Below are 23,919 nucleotides of genomic sequence, written 5' to 3'. Positions count from 1 at the left end.
CAAGCATTGCCCATAGCAATAAGCTGAGCCCAGACATCCGAGTCCTCTGGTACAGGGTCCAAGCCTGTGTAGGTTATATCAGGTGATGAAGGAGTTTTGCAACTATACCAGTCAAAATGCATTCATGCTTTTGAGGATATGTGAGTTCTCCTTTCCCTGGGGTGTATCCTCACCCCACCCCACCCTTCCTATAAACTTCTGAATGATGCCTGACCCCCAGCTTCCTAGGCAGAATCAAGCACTCCTCCTTAGGATTCCTGTGTGCCTTGCTTCTGACCCTGATGAGCACCACAAATAGTTTCAGGCCAGCTTTCTATGTGGCATGGGCTGCTGTAGGTTACCTTGTGTCTCTGAAGCTGTTTCCCAGCCCATTTCCCCAGATTCATCTCACATGCAGTGTGACAGGACCATGGCTCACACACTCTGGAACAGGATGTTCTTCCCTGTGAGGAAACAGGACCCCTCACTGGACCACTCCCTTCCCATCTAAATCACATGTCCTAGAAGTCTTTTTCTGCTTCACACTGCCCTGCTGACCTGGGTGCCCCATTCTTTTCATGTATGGCCCCCACAGTCAGAAAGACCCTGTGTGTCTGTCTCCCTCACCTCCAACTCAAAGGGATGAACAATATCTGTACTTTTCCTCCATTATCCTGTACTTACCCAAGTGCCTTAGCCCAAAATCCACACTTGAGAGACAATATTTTTTAATTAATTCATTAATATAGAGAGAAATGAATAATAATTTTGGATTGTTAACTAATATCAGGCCCACCTTTCCCATAATACTTTTAAATCTTTGAGATGAGAGATGGTGTCCTCCTCAAGTTCATTTTCAACTTAATGCATGACGAGGGAGTGAGATGTGCCCAGCCCTCTGCGTTTCCTCACAGTTCTATTTGTCGTGTCCTGATGCCCTGGGGAACTCTATGAACAGTGGATGAAAAGTCACACTCTGTTGAGATTCTGTGTTTGGTGAAAGAATCACGTCCTTGAGGACCATGTCTGACTAGTATGAGCTAGACAACTGCAATACAGTGTCTGCACTTAAAGCCGCTCAGTTCGGGGTGGAGGTGAGGGTTTCGCACATCACTGTCATAGCTCTAGAACATTTTCCCCATTTATCTGCCTTATTCTAACCATGGTTGATGGTCAAGTCTTCCCTTCCTTAACATATTGCAGTAGTTCTCAACCTTCCTAATCCTGTGACCCTTTATAGTTCCTCACATTGTGGTGACCCCCCCCCCACCATAAAATTATTTCATTGCTACTTCATAACTGTAATTTTGCTACTGTTATGGATCATAATATAAATATCTGATATGCAGCATATCTGATATGTGACTTCTGTGAAAAGGCCTTTCGACCCGCAAAGGGGTCATGACCCACAGGTTGAGAACTCCGGTCATGTAGCACACAAGACGCTAGGCTCAAGAGATAGGGCTGATTCTCACCAGCTGAGCAGCTTTGATTGGCACCACGCCTAGAGAAGAGCCACAGCTGACGTTCTTTTCATTTCCCCACCATCCCAGCAGAGGTCACGGCTCTCAATGCTGCTGTTATGTGGTTGCCGCCTATGCGAGCACTGGGCCGTAGATGCCTGAGAAGACACAGACCAACGTGCTGCTTGTAGCTCCTGGCACAGTCTGGCACATGGGAGGTACTCTGTAAGTATTTTTTGATGGAAGAAAGAAAACTGGAAAGAAAGAGAGAACGAGGAAAAGACAGGTTGCTGTCACGGGAAACGGATGGCGACAGAGAGAAACAGACATTCCTAAGTTCCCATATGTCTGACAATGGGTGGTCATTCCTAGCTCCCAGCAGTATTAGTATTATAAAACAGATGGACAATGTGCTCCTTCTGTCTTTGCACGGCCCTTGTAGACCCTACAATTACAGAACCGCACATGGATATGCAGCATGTGCATCTCCCCTCAAGATGGCCATGTTTCCTGGCCAGGCATTTCTGGTTCCTCATGTTCTGTTGGCTCCAGCCTGTGGCCACTTGACATGATGAGTCCATCCAAGTTTTATCCCCCGCTGCCTCCTTAGTGCTGAGGCCTATGCACACTAACCCAAAGGGCACTTCACAACGCCAGTCAGCCTCGGCCTTCACTCAGGGGTCTCCACCCTTCCCCTTTACCCCCTGATCCATCTCACCAGCTCTCATCTCCTTATGGATGGCAGGTTTCACCTTTGTCTAAGACGCTTCAAATGACTGCTGTCAGGGCCAACTGTCCCCCAGAGCCTCACGTTTCAGGATCTAGAAACTTCAGAACTTGAGATCTGCTACCCGCGCCGTCCCCTCCTATGATGACTAATTGTATACATGTGCTTCGGCCACACGGGCGCTCAGACATTTGGCCAGCATTATTCCATGGCTCCTGAGAGGCACTCTGGGTGAGCCGGAAATTGGAACTGGTCCGCGGTGGAAAGCAGATGGCCCTGCCTGATGCGGAAGGAGCTAATGTGATCAGTCAGGCTCTGTGGAATGAGAAGCTGAGTAAGAGGGAATGGCTGACTATCTCAAGTTGAATGCTGGTCTTTTCCTGTTTCAGGACATGAACTGAACTCTGACTATCCTGGGATCTTGAGTCTGCTGGCCTTGGGGACTGGGCTTACACCACTGACTCTCCTGGTTCTCCAACCTGTTCCTGCTCTCCTCTCTCCCTCCCAGACCAATACAATTTCCACAGAGAATGGAGCGTTGCCAAAATTCCTTCCCAGAGGAAGACATAAGTAACATCCAATCCTTCTCCTATGGTCCCAATGACAAACAGAGACATGATTCCATCCAAGTTCACCCTGAGGAAACAATGAGTTTAATGAGCTTCCTTGTAGAGCACAGGTGAGGGCTATCTACAGAGGTGTGGGTGCTCTCCCCACCCCAAAAAGCTTCACCAGAAAATGTCCCAGTGGAGATGGTGACTTCCCCACAGCCATGTCGATGGAGGCCCCCTCCCCCACTCCTCTTGGGCTTGTGGACTCTAGCTCCTCCTGGGCCCATGCCACCCATCCCCACTGGCCAGAGTCAATGCCAGAGCACGGAGGCACATACTGCCTTGCGCACACATCTGTCTTTGGCCCTTCCCCTTCAACCCACAAGCATCAACATCCCTCCCAGAAAAAGAAAACTACGGTATCCTGTAAGTACCAGGACATGAGAGGAACTGGAGGGTCCTCATCTTTCTGTGTTAGTAAATTATTTCTTCAGTGACCATGAGGAACATAACCCAGCTAACAAAAGACAGTAACTGTTGAATGAGGACTTCTGAAAGGCTTCATGTGGTGCCTCTCAATAAAAGTTAGCTGTATTATAAGAACCGAACAAAATGTGTTTCTCAGACTTGCTGATTACAATGTGCTTTCCTGTCACCTCTTTCAATCAGTCATTTTCCTGTTTCAGAGATTGTGAGAGTGTGGTTCAAAACGTGACAAAACTGTGGTCCAGATGACGTGGTCAGCAGCCATGTGGCAGCCATGATAAGTGACTCGCTGACTCACCATGGGGACCAGTGGGAAACCTGGGCTCTGTCCCCTCTCACCTCGGCCTCTTCAGAAAAACAACTTGTCACTGATGGGTCCCTGACCCAGAGCTCCCTGTTAACTTTTGAGTTTAGGAACCAAAGCACAAGGTTTCTGAGAATTTTGAGTTTTAGTCCCCTAGTCCCTGAAAACCCCTCCCAATCCAGGGAGTTTGGATAAACCCCAGGTCTGAGAGATAAAAGGAAGGAAGCCAGTTTCAGGATCCAGAGTCCAAATATGGGACAAGGGCTGCCCCTGGCAGACCTGAGGGCAGACAGCATACACTATCCCACCTAGCAGAGAGGCTACTTTTCATCCCTCTCCCACAGAGCCTGGGGAAAGCCAGGAGAACCTACTTCATTATAACCCTACCTGAATATCTGAGGAGAAAGCTTCTAAAGTACGTGTTTATTCTTATCTGTGCAATGGTCCAAATGCCTTCTCTTTTCTCGTCTCTAAGGGAAAGGGCTGAGAGTAAAAAGTAAAGTATAGTTAGTGCTTTGAACTCCCTGACATGGAGGATGGGGTAACCCAGCATTCAAACGTTCAGCCTCCTTAGATGCCTCTAATCCCAGAGGAAAGAAGATTGGGAGTTCAAGACCAGCCTTGGGCATGTGGGGAGTGTGAGGTCAGCCTAGGTTACATGGGACCCTACCTCAGAAAACAAAAGCAAAACATATTCATTTTCCTATCTTGCTTTAGTTTGGATCAGAAATGTGCCCCCAAGGTCTGTGTGTTAAAGACTTGGACCAGATGGTAGTGAAAACTTTCAGAGGTAGGGACCCAGTGGGATGCCTTCAGGTCATTGGACTGCAACCTCTTTCTCTTTCTTTTTCACCTCTGGCTATAAGGTGAGTGGCTTTGACTTTGTTCTGCTACACACTTTTACATGGTGCCCTACCTCCCCACAGACCCAAAAGCAATGTGGCCACAATAGACTGAAACTCTAAAGCTGTGAAGCAAAACAAGCCTTTTATCCATCAATCTGATTAGCTCAGATATTTATTATAGTGATAGACAGATGACTAGCAGTCATTCCTCCAGTCAATCAATGAGTATGTGTTGAGGGCCTCCCACAGACAAGACTCTTCTCAGAATTAAGAATGTAGCTGTGAATGAGAACCTTCTCTATCCTCATGGAGCACAGTGTTCAGAAAATCTAAAGCCAAATTTCCAGTTTTCAATACACTCACAACCCCATTGTTCTTTACAAATTGTTATCTTTGTAGCATTCTTCTCAATGGAATACTCACAAATAAGAAGGCAGTAGTCTGCTTCTAGAAGGGCAAGTCTAGAGTATGAGAAATGTAAATAAACTTTAACACAAACAGTAGGTACCAAAGGTAACCCATTAGCCTGTGATACACATAATAAAGTTCATAAAGGTTTCTTATATTTTATAAGTGAATAAAAAAAGCATATTTATTGGCTTAAACCTGGTAACTAAGTTTCCCACCAAAAGCACTTGTTTACTTGTGAAATGTTTTTCTCAAAAGTGACGTTGTAAGCATGCTTACCCTCTTACTGACAACTACAGAGCTGCCCTTTCAAAGGAGAACCATCTACTCTATGCCAATGTCAGACACACCGCATAAGCTAAAAATGGATGGGATGTATCAGCAGACTGTGGTATACCTTGGAAGCCACTTATATAGCCACATAAGTAATCTGTGGCACCTCACCTCACTGTGGTGAATACAACTGCAACCCACAGCCTGGGAGGGAATCCCTGAGCACTGGGCCTCACATTTGTAGAGAAGGATTTCTAAACCACAGAGCCTTGACTCCCTGAATCTCCCTGAAGTGTCCTGAGCCAGATGCCATTTGCTTCACCGTTTAGAATTCCAGTCCCCACCCAATGGGGTGTGTGTGTGTGTGTGTGTGTGTGTGTGTGTGTGCAAATTGGAGGATGTAGGTGGAGAAGTAGAAGTGTGAATATGATCAAAATACATTGTATGAAACTTTCAAATAATTCATTTTTTAAAAAATTCTGAACATGGGAGTTGGAGTGATGGCTCATCGGGTAAAGACCAAATGACTCTGGTTGGATCCCAGGCCTCATACATTGGTAGAAGAAAAGCAGCTCCCTCTAGCTGCCTTCTGACCTCCACACATGCACCATGATACGCCTAACATACACACACACACACACACACACACACACACACACACACACACACACGCACATAGATAGATAGATAGATAGATAGATAGATAGATAGATAGATAGATAGATAGATAAAATGTAATAAGAAATTTAGAAAAATATAGAAAAACACATAGTGGATATGAGTAGGTAATTTCAGGAGAGGAAAACAGAAAAACAAGCATGCTGTGAAATCCTCAAGCCACTGGTGGTCACACAAATGACCAAATTAACGCAATGAAATATGATTTTACATCAAATACACCAAAAAGATAAGAGAGAGGTGAAACTTTATGTGTTGGTTGGGATGTGGGATGTAGGTAGTATAATGAAGATGTTCCAGCTACATCCTAGTCCCCCAAACTGGTTTCCTCTGTAATCATTCTAGGAAATGCAGTCCGTGTGAGAAGTGCAAGGACTATTTGCACTGGGAACCACGCTGTAGGAGTAGATGATGTCACTGTGGTATCTACACACAGTGAGGGTTGCTGCAGCTGGCCGGAAGGATGAACTGGGATGTCTCAGAACACAGTGTTTGCTGAAAGCCATTAAGAGCCTTAGTGAAGTGTATCAAATCATGTATGCAAAGTCAGATGGAGCCATCCAAAAGTGCGTATTCCTCATAGGGAACTAAGGAAGAAACAAGAGAGGGTTGCTTTGCAGGGGCCAGGAGATAACGGGCATGAACTGAGGAGGGCTAACTTACTCCTGAGGGTGTGATTTAAATGTGAATCTTTCCCTCGTGGGCTTCTGTGTTTGAATACTGGATTCCACTGGATCCCCAGCTGGTGGATCTTACTTGGAATGTTGTAGACCCTTTAGGGAGTGGGGCATTGCCAGAGGAAGGGAGTCACTGGAGGCAGACTTTGAAGTTTGGTAGTCTGGCCCCACTTCCTATCTATTCTCCACCTTCTGATGGGGCATTCGATGTGGCCAGCTACTCAACTGTTGCCATGCCTCCCCACATGATGGATTGCACCCTCAAACTGGAAGCCCAAATCAGCTCTTCTTCCCTTAAGTTGCTTCTGGCCAATTATTTTGGTCAGAGCAACAAGAAAAGTAACCTTGTCCCCCAAGTTAGCAATATTGAATGACGTATTTTTTGTCATTAGATAAAACTTACCTCTGAAGCTGAACACGTGCAGAGCAGGGGAATCACAATGTTGAGACTGGCCTGGGGTTCATAGAGAGAGTCTGTCTGAAAAGAAAATTAGTTCTGAGTTCAAGAATAGAAGCCTCTATTATAAATAAATGTAAAAAAAAATTTTTTCTAATAAAAAGTAAAAGTTTCTAGGCTTTCTTTTTGAAAGACATTTTAATACCTTTGTGTGAAATGCCATAGATTTATGTCTCAAGTAGTTACATGGTGACTCCCAAGGTCCTTCATATGTACATATGATGGAGGCTGTAGTTTGAATCTAAAATGTCTCCCAAAGGCTGATGTGTCTCCAGTCCATGGTGTTACTGGAAAGTAATTTCAAGAGGTGGGGCCTGATTTGTAGAAGTTAGATCATTGAGTGAACGCCTTTGGAGGGACTATTAGGACTGATCTCTCCCTCCCTCCGCCCTCTGCCCTCCCCCCATGCCATGACATGAGGAAGTTGCTCCACTCTGTGCTTCCAGCATGATATGCTCACCACCCAAACACAGTGGTGCTGACAGACATGGACTGGGATCTGCAGAACTGTGAGCCAAAATAAACTTGTCCCCATAAGTTGACTTCCTTACTTGGTTTGTCATCGTAACAGAAAGCTGGCGCCAGAAGACATGACCCAAAGACTGAGTTTCAGCCCTTCACTCTTACTGGATTCCATGCTAGGTGGTTCAGAGAGACTAACTCACCTTCAGTGTGAGAGGTAGTTCCTGTAAGCCCATTTTCCACTGGAATGTGACTTACCAGGGGCTACACTCTTAGAGAAAACTGACTGTGCCTCTCCCCACAGCTATCAGTTAATAGCTCCTCAGTTAGGGGTGGGACTTCATGGCCAACGCCCGCTGCCATGCTGGAATTCGGTCTGGCCTGAGCTTTCTCATGTCTTGTGCATGCTGTCATAAACTTCTGTGGGTTCAGATGTGCCAGTGTCCTGCTGGGTCCAGAAGACACGGTGTCCTTGTGGTGGCCATCCATCACCTTTAGCTCTTACACTTTTTCCATCCCTCTTCCACAATGATCCCTGAATCTTGAAATGGGGGGAGGGGTGCAGTATAAATGTTCCAGTTAGGGCTAAGCACTCCAGTTCCTTCTCTGAGCCTTGGCCAGTTGAGGATCTCTGTGTTAATTACCATCTACCGCAAATAGAAGCTTCTCTGAAGAAGGTTAGGAGATGCATTAATCTATGGGTATAATGATGTCATTAGGATCCAGACTAATACTATGTCTATTTAGCAGAATAATGTACTAGGTGGTCCTTGGTCTGATAATGGTGCCAGGTATTGGTTTTATCTTGTGGAGCAGGACTTATATCTAAACAGAATGCGGTTGGTTACTCCCATGATGATCATGCCACTATTGCATCAGTGGGCATATCTTGCCAGGCCAGTCATTATTATTACAGCTCACAGGGTCCACAGCTGGGTAAGACTGATGATTATTTTCTCCTCTGGGAGGCTATATAGAACTTTCCAGCACTAAGAAAGCTAGCAAACAGGGATAAAGCTTCCAGCTTGGTTTCTCTATATTCTACAACTCAGGTATGTGGTATTTTCAGCAGCTGAGTCTTACTGTCAATATCTAGAGGGTAACCAAGAGCATTTTCAAGCTTGTAATGTTTTTTTTGGGGGGGTCCTGTAGGACCTCACTAGCTAACAACTACAAAAGATGTAAACCATTCCTGGAACTGAGCTTATTTGTTAGCCTTTGGCATCTATTAGAGGCATTTCTGCTCCATTATAGGGTAACTCCATTTTGAATATATATATATACTCAAATGTGTGTGTGTGTGTGTGTGTGTGTGTGTGCTTCAAGAAGCTTCAACATTAAGTTTCCATACGACTTCTTCAAAAGATCTTTAGTGTTATTTTTCCCTTTCTTTGTCCTCTACCCTACCCTACCCTCTCCTCCCCAACCACAGTTTGACTCTTCATGTTACATTACTCTCTTTATACCACTGCATTCTATCTCCCTTCACTTGAGTGCCCCCCATGACCCCTTAATAGTTCCCTGTTTCTATGGGTATTCCAAATAAAACACACATATCTGAAGGCCCAAGGCTAACATTCGCAAATAAAAGAAAATTTATCTTTCTGAGTCAGGGTTCCCTCACTCCAGAATGATGGTTTCCAGCTCCACACATTTATCTGCTGATCTCATAATTTCATTTTTCTTACCATCTGAGTTATATTCCATTGTGTAAATATACACCTTTCACTATCCATTCATCAGTTGATGGACATTAGGATGTTTCTGTTTCCTGGCTATTGTGAATAGAGCAGAAATGAACATGGGAGTGTAGGTATCTCTAATGGGATATGAAGTCCTTTGGGTATACATCTGTCTTAATTACCCCTGCTATTGCTGTAATGAAACACCATGACCAAAAGCAAATTGGGAGGGTGGTATTTGGCCTACACTTCCACATCACTACTCTTTGGAATAAGTCAGAACAGGAAACTCAAGCAGATTATAAACTTGGAGGCAGGAGCTGATTCAGAGGCCATGGAGGGGTGCTGCTTACTGGCTTTCTCATCATGGCTTGCTCAGCCTGCTTTCTTACAGAACCCAGGGCCACCTGCCCAGGGGTGGCACCACCCACAATAGGCTGGGCCCTCCCCCATCAATTACTAAATAAGAAAATGATGTATAGCCAGATCTTATGGAGGCATTTTCTCAGTTGAGGCTCCCTCCTCTCTTAGGACTCTAGCTTGTGTCTATTGACGTCAGACCAGCCAGCACAACAACCAAGAGTGGTGTAGCTGAATCACTTGGTCGATACACTTCTAGCTCTTTCAGGAACGCCGGTTGCCACAGTGATGGTTCTAGTTTACACTCCTTTCCTCACATCCACACCAGCATTTGTCATCATTTGCTTTGTTTGTTGACCTTAACCATTCTGACTGTGGTGACATGAAATTTTAGGATTTAGTTTGCATTTTGCTAGTGGCCGAGGAGACCAGAGGTTTTGTAAGCATTTCTCAGCTGTTTGTAGCTCATCTTTTGAGAATTCTCTTTAATACCATGCCCCAGTTTTTTAACTGGGTTGTCTGTTTCTTGACGTTTAGTTTTTTAGTTCTTTACAGTCTAGATACTAGTCCTCCATCAGATGCACAGCTGGCAATGTTTTTCCCATTTTGTGGGCTTCCTGTTCACTTGAGTGATGATGTCTTTCACTGTATAGAAGCTTTTCATTTTCATGGGGTACCAGTTTTTAATTGCTGGTCTTCATTTTTTTGTTGTTCTGTCTTTACTAAGTTTTGGGTATAAGGGTAATACTAGGTTCGTATGAAGAATTTGAAAATGTACATCACTTTCTCATTTGTGTGATAGCTGAATAGTATTGATGTTAGTTTTTATTTGAAAGGATGGGTAAGATTCTGTGCTGAACCCATCTTGCCCTGGACTTATTAGTTGGGAGATGTTTAGTTACTGCTTCTAGCTTATCGTTATATTATGGCTCTATTTAATTTATTTATTTCATCTTGATTTAGCTTTGGCGTGCTATACTTATCGATAAACTCACTTATTTCTTTTAGGTTTTCCAGTTTGGTGAAATACAGATTTTTTTTTAAAAGCACATCCTTATAATTCTGTTACAATGTCTCCGATTTCATCCTTAATTCTATTAATTTAAATCCTTTCTCTTTTGATTTAGTTGGATAAAGATTTGTCACTCTTTTTAATCTTTTCAAAAAACCCACTCTTTATTGCAATAATTCTTTTTATTGTTTTTGTTTGTTTGTTTCTATGTTGTTGGTTTTAGCCTTGGTTATGATTATGCTCCCTGTTTATTTTTTTTTAGAATGATGTTTGTTTTTGTTTTTCTAAGTTTTTCATGAATATCATTAAGTTGTTAATGCAAGATCTCTCAAAAATTTTAATATAGGCACTTAGTGCTTTAAAGTCTCGGGAATGCCTTTGGTATGTCCCATAGGTTTTATTATGTGTATTTCCATTTTCATTAAATTACAGGAACTGTTTAAATTTCCTCCTTCATTTCTCTCTGAACATAATTGTAATTCAGGAGTATGTTGCTTACTTTCCATGAGTTTGTGTACTTTCTCTTGCTGTTGATATCCAGCTTTATTCCATTTTGATCAGATTGGATGCAAGGTGTTAGTTAGTTCACTTGTCCTATATTTGTTGAGACTTGCTTTGTGACAGATTTTGAAGAAAGTCCCATGGGCTGCTCAGTAGAGTGTGTATTCTTTAATCTTTGTGTGGAATTTCCTATAGATGTCTGCTATATACATTTGACTTATAATTTAGCTCCAGAGTGTCTCTATTTAGGTTTTTCCCTAAATTATCTGTCTATTGGTGAGAGTAGGGTATTGAAATCACCCACTATCAATATTTGAGCATCAGTCTGTAGTTTTATATTTAACAGTGTTTCGTTTATAAAATTGGGTTCCCCCATGTTTTGTGCACATATATTTTGGATTATAATATCCTGTTGGTGGATTTTTCTTTTAGTAGATCCCTCCCTATCTCTTCTGATTAGTTTGGGTTGGAAGTCTATTTTGTCAGATATTTGAATAGCGATGCCTGCTTTTTTCTCAGTTCCATTTGCTTGGAATACCTTTCTCCATCCTTTTACCATAAGCTGATGGCTGTCTTGATGGTGAGGTTGTTCCTTGGAGGCAGCGAAAAGATAGATCTTGTTTTCTATTCCAACCTGCTAGCCTGTGTCTTTGTATTGGGGAATTGAGACCATTTATTTACATTCAGACATATTATTGAATATGTGTCATTTTATTGACTTTTTATGATATTTTCTTGGATCTCTTTTGATTAGCTGTCATGGTATTATTTGGACTCCTAGGTGCTTTTGCTCTTCTCTTCAGATTGAAGCATTCCTTCTCATATCCTCTGTAGAGATGACTTGGTAGTCAAAGTCCTTTAGTTTGTTTTTATCATGGAAAGTTTTATTTCTCCTTCAATTCTAATAGATGTGCTGAGTATCTTCATCTGGATGGCAGCTGTGGCCTTTCAGAATGTGGAACACAGCTTTCCAGGCCCTTTTGCCTTTAAAAGTTTCTGTCAAGAAATCCAATGCTACTCTTGGGCATACTTTGTACATAACTTGACCTTTCTCTCTTACAGATTTCAATGACCTTTCATTATTCTGTTTTTAATGTTTAGTTGTAATGTGTCAAGGAGAATTTCTTTTCTGGCCTTGTTTGTTTCACATTCTGAAGTCCTCTTTCTACATAGACAACATCTCTTTCTTTAGGTTTGGAATTTTTTTCTTCTGTGATTTTCCTGAAGATATTTTTATGACTTTACTATGGTGTTCTTCTCCTGCTTTATGAGCATAAATCAGAGCTTACATCTTTTCATGGTACCCCAAACCTTTCCATGTTCCATTTATATTTTTTTAAGATTTATTTATTTATTATGTATACAGTGTTCTGCCTGCACGTCAGAAGAGGGCACCAGATCTCATTATAGACGGTTGTGAGCCACCATGAAGTTGCTGGGAATTGAACTCAGGACCTCTGGAAGAGCAGCCAGTGCTCTTATCCTCTGAGCTATCTCTCCAGCCCCCATATATATTTTATATGTTTTAAACTTCTCACTGACCTCTGCTGAGATCCAGTTCCTCGACTCTGTTTCCCATCCCTGACTCTCTGTTTTCATCATGGTCATTCTGTTGTTGAGGTATTCCATTGAGATTTTTAATTGGCTTATTGAGTTTTCATTTCGAGCATCATTTCCTAGGGTTTTCTTAAAATTCAAACTATTTTCATGTCATGGATTAGCTATGTTGTCTCATGCTTCTCTCTGTCTTTGTCTTAGAGTGTCGAATCATAGTATTTATTGTTATTTTTAATTCTTTGAGAGTTCTTCCAGGTTATTTTTCAATAGGAGCCATTACTTTTGGTTTTTCACATTGTTTTTATTTCTGTGTTGGGATTTGAACATCTGGAGTTGGTTTGTTGGTTGCATTTTTCTTTCTTTCTTTCTTTTTTGTTTAATTCACCTTTCTTCTCTCCCCAGGAGTGATTACAGTCTTCAGGAGGCTAATCATACATGGGTTGAGAATGTTGATTACCTCTGTTTTTCTGGTTTGGGGGGGATACAACCTCTTTCTTAGGTCTTCTGCTTTTCAATTATAATTTGATACCTTCAGTGACTTGATCCAGGAGCATGAAACAAGTTTCCCCTAGAACAGTGTGGACCTTCAGATGGGCTAGGACAATGAGAGGGTCCAGCCAGACTTCCGGCTAGGGCTCTGGTGAGCCCCAAATGAGGAAATAGCCTGTGTCTTCCAGCTACATGCAGTGGCTGAAGAGTCCCTAGTGGGGGAACAGTCTGAGAACTAGTGAGTCCCAAAGGGAGGGAAAGGGGCCTGGAGGAGGTCTCAGTGGAGTGACTAGAATGAAGAGAAGTATCATAATCTAAAGGCGCTGCACTCTGTCTGTCAAGATGTGCTCCACAGAGCAGCACTGGGAGATGGAAGAAGAGTGGAAACACATCATCAGCCGTTGGGGTCTGGATAGATTATCAAAAGCCATAGAATCCCAGGGGGAGTTCAAAAGATCCAATGTCTCAGCCTCCTAACACACCACCAAGGCTGTGAGAAATAACATAAGTCTGAGAGTGAAAGCAGCTAGCAATAGGTTCAAACCTCAGCAAAAACTTGAATTCTTCTGCCTTAGTTTTCCCCTCTGTGAAACAGGAATAATATATATCCTCACTGCATTTGTCATGGGGATTCACACAATGTGCAGCTGTGAGTGGAAAGAATCCAACATAGTTCCTAGAACCCAGAGAATAGTCAGTAATGTTCGGCTTGCTTGTTGTTATAGCTATGAATAAATATTGCAGTATAACCAATCTGTCCTGGCCAGATGGAAGCCAATACCCAATCTTGATATGATCAGAGACCATGATGGCATCAGCTTCTGCTGAGTACCCTAAAGAAAAATCAGTTGCTATTCATATTTTATTCATCCTCACGTTGAAATATTTAATCCATGTGGGAAGTATCTCAAGCATTTTAAGTTTCCCTGTGAAATTTCATGAAAACGTGAAAATGTTTTCCAAAGCAATTTAGAACTGTGCCTTCCTAAAGTTGGGAAATCAGATTCACAGAAGGGACACAGCCAGATTACCCAATTTCAGAAGTTGTTTTTCAAGCAGCAATCCATACTAGCATTGGCAATTAGCCAACTTTTGCTAAGTTAAGTCCAGCCTTAAGAACCTCAGTCTTGCAAGGAAGCCCTTGCCATTTCCTGCAGCTTCCTGTTTAACACTGGCAGTGAGCACATCTGACGTCCACATTCAAAGAGAAAGACCGAGTCCAGTGAGAGGAAATCCAGGTTGCTGATTCAATGCTGCGTTTCCCCAACCTGGCCCAGAGCCTTGGAACCCAGCAAACCGTCAGGAGCTATAGCTTGGATGCATGGATGGATGGAATGCTTTCTATGGGTACTTGAACAGGAGTTGAATACATTCCTTCCCCTTGTCATACTGTGGCTTAGGGTCTGAGACACACAAGAGTGAATTTACATCAAACTTCAAGATTTGGAGAGATTTCATAGGAAGCAGTTACAGAACTGTAACTTTCCTAAGACCAAATTACCCTTGACTTGAGTATCTACGATAAAACTTTAAAGTGAACTGCCCACTGATTATAGGGGTGTGGGTGTTTGTCAGGGTAAAGAGAGTCCCCACTGGACCTCTCTTTGTCAAATTATTACAGTGGGCTGCTCTAGCACTCATTACTCAGCAGGTACACTCACTCTTGTTAGTAACAGGTGAGGCCAGCTGTCCTGATTGAGCCAGACTTGGTACTGCTTTCCTTTACAGCATCGAACTTGTTCAAAGCTTCAGGTCACGCTCAAAGACTGATCTATTGTTTTCTTTCCAGGAGGAGGGGAGAAGCACTAGGTACCTGGCACCCAGCAAAACCCAGAGTTACCGTGGAATTCTTCAAAGTAATAAAGGGCCAGATGAAGGCTTCCTTGCTGGTACAACCAGGTCACAAGCCTAAGAAGGTTTGACGGGCATGGCTGGCTCCGTCCCCAGGGCGTACATACTCTGTTCTCATCTGGGCTTTGCTGCCTAGAGCTGAGTTGCTTCTCCTGGCTCCCTGCAGAACCTCCACACTCCAGGAATTTGGACGGAGTGGTAGAGACATCGCCGGCAGAGACGGCGATCGCCAGCTTCCTCCCTGGGGTGTCTTGTGATTCAGAGCACGTTCTGCTCCACTCTTTTTAAAAGAGCAGCATGTTGATGCTTGAGACACAAGAGCAGAATCAAACAAGGAAGCCGCCATTTGATCAAGGAGTCGGTGAGTATGCATGTAGCTCATCCCTGGTAGCCACGGCATGGCTTGGGTCACCTGGAGCCTGGGCGTCTAAGTCTGGTTGCTGAGGGTGCCTAGTGTTCGGGGAGTTTGTAGAAGCTGCAGGAGCTCTCAAAGTAGGACTTAAAGCTTTCAGTCATAACCCTAGACTAAAGGCCACTTTCCCTCCAGACACACACACACAGGCAAATTCCCACTCACTGGGTTCCAAGGCTGTGTGCATGTGTACTCAGCTATGAAGGGAAGAACTGGAAAACATGGCTTTTTCTCTCGGGTCTTTATCTAAAGTGAACACCGCTGAGTCCAGGGCCTTGCTTGGAAGCTTGTGTAGGAAGTGCTTTGGACTGAGTCTCTCTCTCCCACCAGCCTAGCCTGGTCCCGCAGTTAAAGCACTTAGGGAAGATTGCCATTGTCTGTCCACTAGCCCAGCCACTGAAAACACTCTGCTCTGCTCTCTTGGGGAATGATTTTCTTATTCGTGGTATCCTGTCTTCCTTGGAAGGGCACAGTTCTGAGGAGGGGCTTTCTTTTGATTGATTTACTCTCTGTAGAGTAACCCATCTAGAACAGATTCTAGTATTCTAGGCCCCATTATCCCATGAATCAGTCTTTGAATGTACATATGCATTCTTGATATTTTATGTAGCACTCCTGAAGGCCAGGATCTGTCACAACCCTGTTACTCTCCCCATACTGATGAGTCACTGAGTTCTCTAGCACACAGTCCCCATGACTGTAGTTGTGAAAGCTAGTATGTTTATTAGAATATTAACCCAGTGTATATAATTTCTTTAGCATAGAAGATAATCTTTGAGTGTGATCAATGTTATAACTACTCATGATAAACGTGGCACAGCTGTAAACAGGCTAAGTGCCAAGGAACAAGGAATAGGATGCACTTTTGGCAGTCCTTTCCCCAACATAATGGTTTGTTTTGATAGGATCAGGACTTTCCCGAGGCCAAACGTGCAGGAAGTAACAGGAGCAGATCTTCAAGCACGTGATTGAGTTTTCAAAAGGATCCCAGCCCAGTCAAGCAACCTTGACAGGTAGGATCACCGTGGGCAATCAAGAAAGTTCAACGAGCCTGTCCTTTGGCCATTCCCGGCCCCTGGAGACAAAGCTGGGTGCCCCAGTTCTCAGGCGACGGGACATGCTGTCATCACTGTTGCCAGCGTCTCTCCTGCTTCTCCTCCCTCTGAACTGCAGGTGCCCAGCTTCCATGCCGCCTCTCCTGCTGGCCACCCTCTTTCTTCTCTCCTCCTGCTCCTCAGCAGGAGGAAGCAGCCCCCTCAGGGAAGGCCTGTGGTTGCTGAAGACCGAGTTTGCCCTTCACCTCTACCGGAGTGCAGCAGCAGAGAGGAACGGGACAAACTTTGTCATCTCCCCGGCCAGTGTGTCCCTCTCCCTGGAGATCCTGCAGTTTGGAGCCCGGGGAAACACTGGCTGGCAGCTGGCAAGTGCCCTGGGGTATACCGTGCAAGGTAAGAGGCTTTTCTCTCTTGCCTGGTCCCTGCTCCTCTCAGGAGTGGGGAGCTCAGCGCCCAGTGTGCACAGGCACAGATGCGTGGCCATGCGTGAAACACTCAGACTTTACAGCCATGCTTGCTCTCAACTGTGGAGCCTCCCTTCTAGCCTCATGGCAGTACTTCAGTCTTGAGTAACCCCCGCCCCCTCTTATTGTGCCTGTTGTAGCTGGGCAGCATGGGAAACACCTTGTAAATATTCGCTGATTGCTTCAACACCCTTTTGAGGTTGATGATGTCATTTCCATCCCTATCTGGGGAAGCAGATAGGCACAGGGTAGAGGTAACTTGCTGGGTCACATAGCCAATCAGTGGCAGGGCTGGACTTAAATGCAAACTGTTTAGATCCAAGACTATGCTTCTGACCAACCTATGGTCATGATTCTGTGATTTCCGGCCAGTGCTCAATTCATCAGCTTAAATCTGTGTATTGTGTATCTCAGAACAGTTCCCCTGACAGTGGTAAGAGTCTTCAGAACACAGTTCAGCCCACATGAACCTACACTCCTAACGCAGCTCAGCACTTGACCAACTATAGGCTACGGCAAACATCACCTTCCCTTCTCAGTCTCAGAACAGGATGCCAATAAAAAGCTCACTGTGGCAGCTGAGGGAGATTTCTCAGTTCCAGTTATGGAGCAAAAACCCCGTCTCAAAACAATGAACATGTCACTAAAAATGACACGAGTGGTCTTTGTATGAATTAAGATTTGTCAGAAGAAATAATGTCACAAGAAATAATGTCAACCCAGCCTGGCCACTTTGCCGTGGACCCTTGAGCTGGCAAGTTAAGGTTAGCACTCAACAGGTCAGGTACCAAGTGCCACCTGAACTGCCTGTCCTCCTGGGTGCATACGCTGGCCACTGCTGAAACAAGTCTTACACTCCAGCTGGATAACAGATGGGTCTGTTCTCTCCCGTGACAACTGAAACACAAGGTAGTTTTTAGACCTTTGCCATTCTCAGCAGTCATATACCATACCAGTGGACAGGTCCAACGGGCTCCCATTAGAGTCAGCACAGCACGATTCACCAAGTGTTGTGGAACTCTCCCTAGAAGGACCACGACTGGTTAGGGACTTGGCCTGTGTACGTGAGGAGAACTCTGAAGGCAGCAACTCTGTCTCAGGGGAACAACACGTGTAGACGGGAGTGGGTGCCGTGTGTGTGTGTTTGTAGATGGGGGTGGGTGCCGTGTGTGTTTGTAGATGGGGGTGGGTGCTGTGTGTGTTTGTAGATGGGGGTGGGTGCCGTGTGTGTTTGTAGATGGGGGTGGGTGCTGTGTGTGTTTGTAGATGGGGGTGGGTGCCGTGTGTGTTTATAAATGAGGGTGGGTGCCATGTGTGTTTGTAGGTGGGGGTGGGTGCTGTGTGTGTTTGTAGATGGGGGTGGGTGCTGTGTGTGTTTGTAGATGGAGGTGGGTGCTGTGTGTGTTTGTAGATGGGGGTGGGTGCTGTGTGTGTTTGTAGATGGGGGTGGGTGCCATGTGTGTTTATAAATGAGGGTGGGTGCCATGTGTGTTTGTAGATGGGGGTGGGTGCTGTGTGTGTTTGCAGATGGAGGTGGGTGCTGTGTGTATTTGTAGTTGGGGATGGGTGTCAAGTGTTTTTGTGATTCCACCAGCAGGTCAGAGGATCCCCAGAAAATAGTATATGTGACCTGGCCAGGAAACAGAAACACGAATACAAAGGAAAAGGCAGGCCCTTCAGCCTTCAACAGAGTCTCACACAAGTCAGGATGATTAGGGTGGGATGTGCAAGAGAGGGTCAGTTCTGAGACCAGATGCCATCATGGTACCTGGTTAACTGGCTGACAATATGATGATGAAAACAGGGCCTCCACAGAGCCCGTTAGATACTGTCCGGGTGTCAGGAATTCTATTGCAGGACAACAAACCCCTTACATTTCTGAACCACACACTGCTCTACCTTTGCATGGTGCCATCATCAGTCAGTAAGAACAGGGACAGGCCATCCTCAGAGTCCTCTTCATCACTCTCTCCATTTCAGTTGCGTTGTGCCCTGCTTACAATCATACACAAATGCCAGCTACCTGCCACAGCCCAGCTTTTCTTTTAAAAGGTAATACAGGACTGGAAAGATGGCCATAACCTAGCAGTTAAAAGCACATGCTTCTCTTGCAGAGGACCCAAACTTGGTCCCCAGCACTCATGTCAAAGAGCTCACAAACACCTGTAACTCCAGCTCCAACACCATCTTCTGACTTCTGGGAGCATTGCATTCATGTGCACAAACACACATATACACGGAATTTAACTTTTAATATGTTATTTATTTTTAACTAAAATATAATTACATCATTTTCCCTCTTCCCTCTCCTCCCTCAACTCCTTCCCATGTATACCTCCAACCCCCTTGCTCCTTCTTGAAATTATGGCCTCTTTTTATTTGCTATTGATACACACACACACACACAAACACACACACACACACACACACACACACACACACACACACACACACACACACGTAAATACCTAAATATATAAACACAACCTGTTCAGTCCATTTAATGTTACTTGTATATGTATGATTTCAGGGTTTGACCACTTGGTATTGGATAACCAGTTAGGGGAGGGCTCTTCCATGGGGGAGGCTATTTCTTCCCTTCTCAGCATTCCTCGATTGCCTGGAGTTCTTTTTCTAGGGCTAAGACTCCAGGAGATTTCCCTTCTATATTAGCATGTCCATCATCATTGTACTTTCGTGGGTAAAATGTCCCTGTCATTGGTAGGAGACACAGTCTCCCAGTAGATTTCTTGGTCCTCTCATTCTTACAGTCTTTCAGCCCCCTCTCCCTCACTGTGTTTCCTGAGGTGAAGGAGTTGTGCTGCAGGTGTCATCTATTGGGTCTGGGCACTACAGAATCATTCATGCACTGCATTTGACCAGTTGTGGTGTTCTGTAAACGGTCTCCAATCTGTTGCAAGGAGAAGTTTCTTTGGTTAGGGTTGAGAGCTACTCTTATCTGTGGGTATAAAGACTAGATATTTGGAATGTCCTTAGGAATTATGCTGGTTAGTAAAGTAGTGGTTGCAGGTTCTCCTCTAAGATCCAGGTGGCTGGCTAGGTTTCCCATACCAAGGATGTTTTCCCTCTTGTTGAGTGGGTCTTACATTCAATTAGAGAGCTGTTGGCTACTGACAAGATACGTGTGCCACTGTTACACCTCTGGGGGTTTTGTGCCATGCTGCAGGTCATTGTTGTAGTTCTGCTGGGTAAGACTACTGGCTGCTTCCCTCCCTTGGAAGCTTGCACAGCAACTTCCGATACTGTGAAAACGAGTCCTCAGGGAGCAGGCTGTCAAGTCAGATCCAGCTTGGATTCTCTGGGTCTTGTGTCTATGGGGAATGCACAGTTCCCCAATGCTCCAGCTTCTAAGCATTCTCATTATTCTTCTAGGTAAATTAATGAAACCATTTTAGCATGGAGGGTTCAGAAAGGAAGGTGGTCTAGTCCCAGGGAAAGAATTCTGTTTTGTAATTTGAATTTTCTCTTGCAACTGTATTATTTGAGTCTCACAGACTAACACAAGAGATAAATGGCTTGGCAAAGCCCAGCTGACCCAGTGGCAGGTGACAGAGCCAGGGTTCAAGCTCCAGATTGTTGATTCCAAAGCCTGTGCTCTCTCTACAGTTCCTCAGCCCCACTGGGGCCAGGAAGCAGTTGCATCAATTTATAAGCACCTTGCTTTCTTTCTTCCTCATCAGAGGTAGCTTCATCATCCTCCCATCCCAACCACACCTGCTGGGGAGCACCTGCACACACCCCTCTCTGAGTTCTTGAAAATTAAAATATCTGTATTTGGAAGACATTTCTCATAGTTCGAAATTTTTATAGACATGAATCTTCCAGCATCTAGAACCTTCCAGAGTCCAGATCCACCAGCTTTGGAGTCACCTATCAGATGAACTAAAACGATGGTTTTTTTCATCCTTTAAAACCTGTGGGTTTACTTTCATCTTCCTTTTCTCTCTCAGCACCCTGTTACAACTACTTAATTATAAGCATTCTCCCAACACCTTTTTACTTTGGAGGAAGGAGGCTGAGTGGAAGCCAGCAGAGACATGGTTCCACTCAGAGAGCTTAGAGAGCCTTGTCTCAGCTCTCAGACCATTCACTTCTGCCCCTCTAGAAGGCTCTAGAATGTAGTAAATAAAGCCCCCATTCCCCCAGAAAGTCTATGTGCTCCACACCTCCTGTTCAACAGGAGAACAGAGCTCTCCCAAGCAGGGTCTTCTCAAGCTCAGACATTCCTCTCCCTGTGGGCCACAGGATGAGGAGACAGCACTACCTCCGACATGGTGACCCTAAGCAAGTGATGAATGGGTTTGAGTCTCAGCTGCCTCCTCCCTACATCAGAAGGACCATAGCCTTTATTTCAAAGTGTTGCTGAGAGCATTCATTGTAACTGGGACTGTGGAGTGCTGTGTACAATGTTTGTAGACAGCATCAAGCTTTAAAAATCTATTCTAGCATTGCACATTCTGGGATGTACGTGAAAGAGCTTCTCTGTGTGTCGATGGACGGGGACAAGTCAGGCTCAGTGGAGACAAGAAATCACATAAAAATCCACCTCAGGGTGTTCACTCTGCTACTATTTCTGGCTCTAAGAACACCAGTCCCAGGCTGTATTGTGTTGTTGTTGTTGTTGTTGTTGTTGTTTCTCTTTGCTGTGATGAAACATCTGACAAGAGCAGTTTAAGGAAGCAGGGGGGTAGCTCAGTAAGACCCCACATCGGAGACCCAGGTTTGATATGCTGACAAGGCAGATGTTCTGACACATTGGGAAGAGGAACCTTAGTTGAGAAAATGCTTCCCTCAGATTGTCCTGTGGGCAAGACTGTGTGACATTTCCTTGATTAATGATGGATGTGGAAGGACCCAGTCTACTGTGGGTGCTGCCACCCGGACAGCTAGTCCCCGGGTTGTGTAAGAAAGCAGGCTGAGCAAGACACAGGGAGCAAGCCAGGAAGCAGCGGTCTTCTGTGGTTTCCGCTTCAGTTCCTGTCTCTAGGCTCCTGCCTTGAGTTTCCGCCCTCATTGACGGACTGTAAACTGTAAGGTAAAGTAAAATAAACTATTTCTTCCCCAAGTTGCCTTTGGTTGTAGTGCTTAATCACAGCAAAGCCTAACTCGGACAGCAGCTCCTTAGCCATTGCCCACCATTGTTACAATACTGCACATAACTAACTCTCTAGGTCCATCTTAGAAATTCCATCATGGCACAATGGACCTGCCAGATCCCAGCTCTAGGCTCTCCTGCTGCGGAATATTTGTACACTGTGTGACGATGTGTTGCTGTGATTGGTGTAATAAAAAGCTGAATGGCCAATAGCTAGGCAGGAGAGGATAGGCGGGACTTCCAGGCAGAGAGAGGAAGTCAGAGGGATGAATCTAGGTGCACCAGAGATGCCAAGAGGTCGCAGAACAAGTTAGACATATGGGACGGAGAAAAGGTGCTGAGCCATGTGATAGAACATAGAATAATGGAAATGGGTTAATTTAAATTATAAGAGCTAGTGGGACAAGCCTAACCTAATGGCCAAGCTTTCATAATCAATAAAACGTCTCCATGTTTGTGAGCTGGTGGCCAACAAAAAAGCTTGCTACACTCGCCTCCAGGAACTCAGCAATGTCCCTGAATCAGGAAGTCAGGAAAGCGCAGCTTTGCCACTTCCAAGGCCTCAGCAGACTCCCTTCCAGCTACATTTGTTCGTGATCTAGCATGTTTGCGGACCAACTTTTAAGCTACAGGGTTAGGTGGATTTCGACTCAGGTAGCTACGCCATTTCCAGTGAGGGATTCTTTGGGTAGACACACCTTCTGAGACAACCTGCAGATGGGAGCTGGGCAAGCCCTTACAAACACTCCTTTTTCACAGACCCGAGAGTGAGAGCATTCCTGCACGCTGTTTATACCACACTGCACAACTCCAGTCAGGGCATCGGGATGGAGCTGGCCTGCACCCTTTTCATGCAAACCGGAACGTCTCTGTCCCCCTGCTTTGTGGAGCAGGTCTCCTGGTGGGCCAACAGCAGTCTGGAGCCAGCCAACTTCAGTGAGCCCAACAGCACCACCCTGGAGGTCTCTAAAGGCACACCCAGACAGAGCACAGGTAAAAGGGAAACCATCCTCCTTGGCGAGGCCAAGGGCAGAGGGCTGGAAAGAAATAGTGTCACCCATCATTTGTCTCAGAAGACCAAAAAACAAACAAACACACAAACAGAAAGCTGGGATACATGTAGACTGAGTGCTGCACTCCCTCAGTATTTTCAAATGCTCTATGCTGTCTTCAGCGATTTATTTTACAAGGAGTGATCTTCGCGACCAGAGATAGGGCTCAGCTGTGAAGAGGGTGGACCTGGAAGCCCACAACTGCTTTTAACCCCCTGTGGAGGATCTGATACCCTCTTCTAGCCTCCAAGGCTACCTGCTCTCATGTGCACATACTTCCACAGAGACAAACACATAGACACATAGTTAAAATATGTTTTTAATTAAGGAGTGATTCCCTGTCTCCTCCTTGAGCTGCCAGGGAACCCACTCAAAATTCAACATAGGTGTTCTCAACTCACAGCCTGGCTTCCCTTTAAGAAAAAGGAAGACTCGCTGTAGCTATTCGAAGCGATGACTATGGAGCTGGTGAATATGCTCAGATTCAAAAGCAAGGATCTTTTGGGGGGTGACTGGGTGGATGGTAGTATGTGGGCAACTTCTCTGAGCCCCACTCCTCTCATCTGGGAAATGAGGAACGACACCAAAAAGTCAGGGAGATTTCTTCAAGCATTTAGGCAGAACCTGGCCCAGAGTGTGTTTATTAAACATCTGAAGGCCTGGAACAGAAACTGTCCCTGCAGGAACAGTCTGCTTGCTCCTTCCTGTTCTTACATGACGTTCTAACCGCAGCCCTCCCCAGACTGTGTTCTGATCGCAGCTGCCTCAGCAAAGGTGTGGTGAGGGATGCAGCTCAGCAATTAGTGGGCCCCAAGATGGGGGTGACAGAGTGAAGTCTCCTCTAGTCGTAGGGCCCCCATCCCTGCAAGCATCTGCCCAGGGAGACTGCCTGCTGATCTCTGGGAAATGACTCAACAGACCCGGGGCATTCTGAGCACCAGCTAGAAACAGGGAGGGAGGGAGACTATAATGAATACGTGCTAATAAGAAGGCTGCAGTTAAAATTCTAAGGTGCCTCACTGTCCCTGAGCAGGAGTGCAGTTATCAGGGACCCACTG

General features: G+C 45.0%; 1 protein-coding gene across 1 annotated transcript in view; it reads left to right on the top strand.

The window, feature by feature from the left end:
• The window catches only part of Serpine3 (serpin family E member 3), a 122,038-nt gene that overhangs the window by 78,639 nt on the left and 19,480 nt on the right, over positions 1–23,919 (top strand). The window contains exons 3-6 of the mRNA XM_052732990.1: positions 14,701–15,123; positions 16,080–16,187; positions 16,348–16,622; positions 22,569–22,802. Coding sequence (XP_052588950.1) covers positions 16,361–16,622; positions 22,569–22,802 — 496 coding nt within the window. The 5' untranslated portion in view covers positions 14,701–15,123; positions 16,080–16,187; positions 16,348–16,360. The remainder of the gene's footprint in view (positions 1–14,700; positions 15,124–16,079; positions 16,188–16,347; positions 16,623–22,568; positions 22,803–23,919) is intronic.

This window comes from Peromyscus californicus, unplaced genomic scaffold (assembly GCF_007827085.1).
Source record: "Peromyscus californicus insignis strain IS unplaced genomic scaffold, ASM782708v3 Scaffold_12__1_contigs__length_115047231, whole genome shotgun sequence".
Classification (NCBI taxonomy): Eukaryota; Metazoa; Chordata; class Mammalia; order Rodentia; family Cricetidae; genus Peromyscus; species Peromyscus californicus.
The sequence above is the reverse complement of the archived record's forward strand: the minus strand, read 5'-3'. Positions and strand labels throughout refer to the sequence as shown.